This window comes from Cynoglossus semilaevis, chromosome 9 (genome assembly GCF_000523025.1).
Source record: "Cynoglossus semilaevis isolate Cse_v1.0 chromosome 9, Cse_v1.0, whole genome shotgun sequence".
Taxonomy (NCBI): Eukaryota; Metazoa; Chordata; class Actinopteri; order Pleuronectiformes; family Cynoglossidae; genus Cynoglossus; species Cynoglossus semilaevis.
The window spans coordinates 5,434,657-5,443,015 of NC_024315.1; the positions used below are offsets into that span (position 1 = coordinate 5,434,657).

Sequence of the window (8,359 nt, forward strand, 5' to 3'; positions counted from 1 at the left end):
GGGCGCAGTGAAGCTAATCACGTATAACAAACAAGCCCAGTGCTAATGTGGGGGTCTAAAGGCTCAGGGTTAGAACTGCCTCAGCTTTGACATCACTGCTGTTTTACATGTGGCGTTAAGATCCAAAGAGAAATCAAACCAAAAAGGTTTCAAGCTTCATGGTTAAAGTCTACGGCAGAAAAAAAAAGAAAAAATTAAATTGCATATGACTTTTTCAAATCCGGCGAGCTACAGCCAGGCACCTGGTTGTTAGGCAGTAAACACACAAACTGGAGGAAGTTTATTCAAATCAGTTGTAGAAGGAGTGAAGAGTTGTACTTTCTTGAGAAGGCGAAAACAATGATGGAGTTTCACGGGAGAGGGGTAGCTGCGACTTGATCATTTTGGAGAATGTGACGTGTGCCGGCATCAGGCGGAGGAGGATTAAAAACTAGTGTTGACACAAACTGGGTTCAAAACCTAATTTAGAATGGAAATTCAAACAAACTATTATCTTTGTCCATGATTTGTGGGTTTTCATCTGCAAAAAAAAAAAAAACATGACGGGTTTGTTGTTACTGTTGAACTTTTAGAGAAATTAAAGAATAAAAGAGAGAGAGGGGGAGTTTTCAAGGTTTTACGAATCGGCCTTACACGTCAACGGTCCTGGGTTTGAGCCCAAGAGAAACCATATACTGATACTAATGGCGTTGTATATATATATGAAAGTGAAGTGAATTATTTGTCACTGTGACACAGAACAGCGCTGCACACAACCAAATGTAACCTCTGACCTCTTTAAGCATTAAGCGCCCAGGGAGCAGTGTGTGTGGACGGTGCCTTGCTCAGTGGTAACTTGGCAGCTGGTGGACTCGAACCCAAGGCCTTCCGGACCCAAGTCCGCTTCCTTAACCACTAACCCACCACTATGTATGTACATATACATACATATTTAAACACAAAAAGACATGTTCACTGCTGCTAAAGTTTAGTGTTGATTTGCTAGTGGACAGATTGTCAGTAAATACTGATGTTCTTTCCCTTCACAAAGGCAGGGACAGATTGTCAGTAAATACTGATGTTTCCCTTCACTAAGCCAAGTGTTTGGTCCCTGAAATGGAACCCAAAACTGAACCCCAAATGAAGATCTCCTGGATGCAGCACAGGGCGTTACAATGTTGTAGCTTCAATTAATAAAAAAAATAAAAAAACAGGCTGAAAGATCACGGTCATGGATGATCTCCCCACTGGGATGACGCAGCCGCGGCTGCAGCAGCTCAGTGAAAGCTCAACCCTGGAATGCTCAGAGATTCAGTGTAAATTTTCCAACATAATTAAATGTGCAGCAAGTCATTTAACTGTGTGTGTGTGTGCATGAATGTGTGTGTGTGTGTGTGTGTGTGTGCACCTCTCTCCCGCTTGAGGCACAGCACACAGTGTACGTCCTTTGACAGAGTTACCATAGAGATGTTATGCACTGGATGGAAGTGGAAGACTCGGGTCCTTGACCCACGTTTGACTTGTAATTTATGAAGGAGCGAGAAAAAGTTCCTTTCACACGTCACGGGCGCTTCGTCTGATCAGAAACACCCGTGAAGAATTTGGGCAGCGGGTAACAATGGAAAGAATTAGGCACTTTAGAATGTTTGCATAACGAGCTCATTCGCTCGCCGCAATGGTTCTCTTCATTTTAATCACCTGCGCTCTCCAGACCACCTACACCCTCCACGGTGATCAGATACAGGACCGAGGGGTTGATGTGTGATCCGAGGAATTAATCTGCTAAGCCTGATTGCCATTAGCGCCATGCGATTATGCACCTTGATTACCGAGTCCGCCCCGAGGACAGCTGACGTGCCCCTATACACATTTTTGAAGGTGCGCATAAAATTACGTGGTGATTATCCCACAATGGATCAATCCACGAGCAAAGGAGGCTGCGTGGCCATATAGACAGTCTCAAGTAGTGCTGTGATTATTAATAGGCACTCGAGGTGACCCTGATACCTGAAGCCTGAACTGCAGGAACTGCTTCAGATCCTTCATGTAAGCAAATAAATTCATTTCCACAGCCTTTGAAAGTCATTATTTGATTATTGTTGTAGAGGAAGAGCTGTTTGGAGTTCAAGCCTAGATAAAAGGGGACGCTGAGCTCTTCACTGACAACCGGGGCTGCACTTGTCCCTCTCAAGATAGGCTTCAGGCATTAAACTGTGCCACAGATGGGGATGGGCTTGACACCGAGGAGAGCTGCCGGCTCCATTTATAGAAATATGTAACATAGACCTGCTAGAAATCCACTGTTCTCACATCCTATGCACAATGTAACATAGACCTGCTAGAAATCCACTATTCCTGCATCGTATGCACAGTGCTTTAACATAAATCTGCATCTTTTTTTTGTTGCTAATATTAATACTGAAGAGCTTTTTTATATTTTTCATTATCAATATTAATGTATGTGTAACTGCACAGGGTTATTTAGTGACCATTTTTCAACTCATTGTTGCATCTCAATGAGCGTACAAATGGAATATACAAGTCACGGTTAAACACTACCTTGGAAAAATTCCTCGCCACTGAAAAGTCCAAATGTTAACATGTTTGCATAAGTGATGGTCCATCCAGGTAAGGTTTTAAAGCACTTCATGCACAGGCTGCCATTTACAGCAAAGGTCCACTCTCTGTGCCCTCTCTGCACGTCCACTTAATGGCTTCAACATTTACTCATATCTGCTTAAAAAAACAACAAAGACAAACGTCAATCACAGGACTCACCTCTGTGTGTGTTTTTTTCCTCTCTCTTTTGTCTCTAACAAGTCATTTCACTGGTTTATGACGACAGGAAAAATAAACATATTGTACAAGGATGAGTTAAAAGTGTTTTTTCCCCCATTCTGCAACCGCATCAAGGGCCATTTAAAGTATGCAAATGTGAGTTTGAGCTTCCAAATACTCAAATACAGAAATTCCATCAGTGGCCAGAGTTCAATAACTCTTCAGTCTTCAAGTGTTTGAATAATGGTCACAGTGACTGCACAGCACAGCAATTCAAAACCTCAACAGACCGTCGGTGGACGCGGTCGGCCACTAACGCAACGCGGACATGTTGGAGTATATAGTAATGTCTGACCATGTGTCGTGTTGTAAGTGATGATCAGAGGATGTGGCAGGAGAAGGACGTGAAGGGTACGTGCTATTCACAGTGCTCCGTGTGGCAGCTCCATGCTGCTGCAGCATGTTTGTCAGGCACTTACGCAGTGCTGTGGGCAAGATGACCGCGACTGAGTCACGGACACATGCGTGTCCTACGTCCAACGCCGCAGAGTCCCTCGGTAACACATGTCAGCAGGACGGAGTTGTTATTATGGGATACACGGATGACTGGAGTGTTGTTCCCAACAACCTGTTGTACAGTGAGGAGTTTAAAAATACCGGCTTTACTGGACAGTTGGATACTTTACTACGTCATACGTACATGTTGGTGCTGTTAAAATAAAATAAAAAATAAAAATGGCTCAAACTACTTTGCTTTCCTCTATATTTAATCAGGCCGTGCGATTTCAAAGGCAGGTTCACTTCAATTACAAGAGTGCACAGACAGTTTTGACAAGAGAAGCTGCTCCGGTGCCTTCAGAGAGAGAGGAGGAAACAGTCTGATAATTAACCGTAACTGCGCTCAGAGATTGAGCGGAAATCCCTATTTTTATATATATATATATTGTTAAAAGGACGCGTAAATGAACAAAGGAATGAATGGAGTCATTGTCAGATCATCTCACTGACATGGCATTAACATTTCTAGTTTAAACAGGTCTCCTGTGGAGATTATCACACCATTCTCTTTTATCTCCGCATTTACATCATTAGAAAATTGATATTTGAGGTTGAGTAGCTGCAGAGCCGCCGTAGCGTGTAATAGGGAATTCACTTTAATGTGCTCGAGTTGAAAGCCTTTTTGAGTCACAGTGCAGAACTGAACTGGGTTGTTCAGTGTTGGGGCAGCAGCAGCAGCAGCAGCAGCAGCAGTGTGACAGGACAGGAGGTGAACAAGGGTCAGGGTCAGCACCTGAATCACACACGAGAGACAGGAGCTCTGGCAGAAAGTGTTTATTTTTCAATAAATTTTTCATAAAAATAACAACATCGATATTAATTTAAAGTATTGTAGAAACATTGTATGTACAAAAAGTCGTTAACAGTTAATATAACTTAAGGCGAGTGTTATCACTTTTTGCAATACCATGTTGGTGACAGTTCACCAAAGTCTCCCTCGAGTCCTTAAAGTCTTTGTTCAAATCAACACTTCCACATTCACTCATTCATAAAATAAAATATACCAGCCGTCAAACCCTCCCGTATCAGTTAGAATCTACAAAACTTGCAGCAATGTGTGCTACCTGATTACTCAAAAGCAATGTTTTTACTGATGTACTAGTCATTTCTAACTCAAAATTAACAAAATTATTTACAAACTTTGAAACTATTTCGTCTACAACAGAACGTCTGTACAACAACAAATACCGTCAATTCTGATCACTTTGTTTGTTTGTTTTTTTCAAGTCTGGACCAGAAGTAACTCGTAGCTGAACGGACTCGTCAAACCGACGCCTCGTGTGAAAATGTTTGATATCAAATTGTAACGTTTAAAACAGTGTATTAGTAGAATATAGCCCTCAAAAACAAGACATTATTGATTATTCCAAATACATTTCACGTCAGAAATGACACTGAAATTGTGCTAAATGTAAAATACTTATCTATAAAAATACAAAGAAGTACAGTAATACAAATATATTTATTTTTCCATTTATGATATAAGCTTTCACAATTCAAAGAAACTGGAACACAACACCAAGACCAGTGACAGTTAACTGACGTCAGATGAACTGAGAGGAAGAAAAAAAACAAGAAACAATAAATCTGATCAAGAGGATGAACAGCTTCACGGCCACAGCCGTTTCAATGTCAGCCTACATTCATGTCAATGACTTCCACTGTGAAGCCCAAGAATGCCTTGGCAGTGGTCGATACTCCAGGAAGCAAGGGAAGCAAAAAAAAACAAAAAAAAACACTGGTACGGACATGCAATTCAGGAACCGAGTCCAAAGCGTTGCTCTAAGAATCCTAGAAGCAGAAAAGAAGAATCTTAAATGGCGTTTTTTAAAACATCTGTTTAAGTGCAATCCCTCCGTCGTCACAGGCGGATGGGAAGAAGGAGCTGTCCATGTGGAGAGGTGCTGAACAGCAGTCATGCAAAAGCCGGGGCAGAGGTTTATTTCCCACCGACGCTCAGTGGCGACAGTCACTATTGGTCTGTTAACCGACTTTTTGTGACTTATGTCTGAAGTCTGCAGCATCAGCAACAGGCAGCATGGCTGACGCAGCCTCCGCTTCCTCCTCCTCCTCCTCCTCCTCCTCTCTGCTCCTCAAACACGAAAAAAAAGAAAAAAAAAAAGAAAAAAAAACCTCTTCATGCCTCGAAGTCAGACCGACTCTGACAAGTTGTAGTCAGCTGACTTGTCTTCCAAGACGGAAAGATCCTATCGTTGTATAGACGAACACATGACGGAAGTGTCTTCAAATCCCCTCAGGGAGAGTGAATGGCCAGGGGGCGGCGCTCACCTGAGGCTTTACTTCCATTTTCTCCTTCTGTTTCTGGTGCACGCGGCCGTGCCGTTTCCTCTCGTCGCTGCGGGCAAATCTTTTGCCGCACACGTCGCAGGAGAAGGGCTTCTCTCCGGTGTGAGTCCTGGTGTGGGTGGTGAGGTGGTCACTACGGCTGAAGCTGCGCAAACAGATGCGGCACTGGAAGGGTTTGTGTCCCGTGTGGATGCGAATGTGCCGGTTGAGCTCGTCCGAGCGTGAGAAGCGCCGGTCGCAGTTGTCCATGGGGCAGGTGAAGGGCTTCTCCTTGGCTGGGCCGTGCGAGGCGGCCGCGCTCTTCCTGGCCCTGGGGGGCTTGGTCACACGGGTCGTGTAACTTTGGGCAAAGGAATCCGGCAACAGGGAAGAGTACAGGATGGAGTCAATGGTACTGGGTAGAGCCGGGGAGGCGTACAAGGAGTCGGCTTGATTGGACGTCTGTGGAGGTTCGGGAAAGGGTTTGAGGTTAGAGGAGAGGCCCATGGGGGGCGGGGGGAGGTAATTATTGTAGAGGGGGCTGGAGTAGTTCTGGGAACAGGTGTCAGAGAAACACGGCTCCTGCTTGATGCCCCCCTCCACTTTAAATTCCATCTCCGGGTTGGGACAGATCGGGGGGAACGTGTCCAAAAGTTCCTTTACATCCATTTGCTGATCCGGGGGGAAGTCATTTGACAAGGGGAAGGTTTCTGTCTGGAAGCTGCTCTCCAGGCAGGTGGACTTACTGAATGTCCCCCACTCGTAGCAGCTGCTCTCGAACTCATTTTTGATCACCACAGGAAAAGACGCGGCCTCTGATTTTGGTTCAGCCTTCTTCTGGTTCGGAGCTCCAGAGGAGCCGAAGCTGAGCTGGGAGGTGGACGGGTCTTGGGCCTGAGCATCAGCGAATCTATGGCATGACTGTTCCGTGGTGTAAACGGGGGGACTGGGTCCGGAGCAGATGTAGGACTGACTTCTGACACCGCTGTCTCCAAAATCGCCATTGCTGCTGCTGTCCATCGGCGCGGGCGAGGCATAAGTTCCTCGACTGTTGGCGTTCGCTTGCGCCTCAGAAATCGGCGTTGTGGAAATGCCCACGATCTCCGTGATCATGTTGAGCAGTGTTTCGGTGCTGCACGGCGCTCCCTGAGATGCCTCAACATAGAAACTGCCGGAGTAGGCGAGCGACGACGGGGTGTAGGTGTCTTTCGGGCACTCACACGGGTTAAACGCATATTCTGAGTTGGAAGCTTCGGTTTTGAGGGTTACAGGTGCTCCTTCTGCGGAGACAGAAAGAGACGAAACTTTGTCATCGCCACTGTTTAATCATAATCATAATAATAATAATAATAATAAGGCACTGTTTCAGAACGGCTGCGGTGGAGGAAGCGTGTGTTACATAAACGTTTATGCGTAATTTGGCACAGAATGGCGCATCCGAGAAACAGGAGCACCAGCTGTGAGCTGCATTCCCCGAGCCTTTCTTTGACAGAACCAAGAAGAGAAGTATTGCATGCACATTATTGACAGAATGTGCAGAGATGCGAACTCACCGTGGCCAAACTGGGCAGGTACCCCGCGCTCAGCGTCGACGTACACGTCCTGGTTGTCTTTCCGTGCGCTGTTTTCCATTCCCAGAGAAGAACTGTTGCAATTGTCAAACTGAGGGTAAAAAGAATCTTTCGCGTTCAAATCCATATTGTTCAACATAATGATCAACTCGTGAGTCCGTGTCTTCTTCCAGAGAAAATACAGGGAAGACGTGAATTCAGATTCAACGGATCACTGGCTTCTTCTTCTTCTTCTTCTTCTTCCAGACAAATTTCCACAAATGATCCAAATAGATCTGTGTCCAAAAGTGTGTATGTGTGTGTGTGTGTGTATAAAATGAAGCAATTAAAGATTAAATCCTCTCCGTTTCTGCTCCTCGGTTGGAAGGCTTTTTGCTTGCTGTGGCTTCCTCCCTTTCTCCTTATATACACTCCGGCGGCTCCCTCGGCCCTCCTCCCCATTCATCAGCTCCACTGAGAGGATTCCCCGCTGCGTGTAAACTTCATGCCCATATAAGGACAGAGGATGTGACGGAGTACGTCCGAACCTCCCTTACCCCGTACAGGAGAGATGGAGTCTGACGTTTCAACAAGTGGTGGCCGTCGGTGAGGAGCTGGAAACACTGAAATATTTGTTGTTGTTGTTGTTGTTGTTTTGTATCCCGGACGTTTGTCTTCAGATGGATTATACTGCAGTAGTATTTGTCAATAAAACAGTATTTGTCTTATCACAATAAGGTCAGTCATCCCAGTATCCAGCATTAACTATGATGGCTGAGTGTGATATTATTGTAGGGACATTTGAAAAGAGAAAAAAAAACTGAATAAAGAAGACATTATTTTAAATATCTAAACCGTTATTATTGTGACTAAATGAAACTAATTTTATTTTTTTTACAATATATTATATAATAAATATGTTGTTGTTTAATGACTTCAGTGAGGACGACATGTTTCCCATCTGTGTAAGACCCCAGTGATTAACACCTGACCCACAGAAGCGGTGGGCTGCACCTTGGTCATGTGACGGGGGACGGGGGGGCGAGAGGGGTGAGGGGGGGCAGCTCTGCTGAATGTTGACAGTTTTTCAGTGTAAACTGACAAGTGATCATGGTACTGTTGTCTATTATTATTATTATCATTATTGTCTTTTAAAATACATTGAAAAATCTTGGACATGTAATATATATATATATACACACACATAT

General features: G+C 44.6%; 1 protein-coding gene across 1 annotated transcript; it reads right to left on the reverse strand.

Moving 5' to 3' along the window:
- Window positions 1-3,986: 3,986 nt before the first annotated feature.
- On the reverse strand, window positions 3,987-7,989 carry LOC103383540 (E3 SUMO-protein ligase EGR2). Its single transcript, XM_008316697.3, has 2 exons — window positions 7,155-7,989; window positions 3,987-6,881 (listed from the first exon to the last, which is right to left on the reverse strand). Exons 1-2 carry the CDS (start codon window positions 7,309-7,311, stop codon window positions 5,560-5,562), a joined length of 1,479 nt encoding a protein of 492 aa, XP_008314919.1. The 5' UTR covers window positions 7,312-7,989; the 3' UTR covers window positions 3,987-5,559.
- Between the last annotated feature and the right edge of the window lie 370 nt (window positions 7,990-8,359).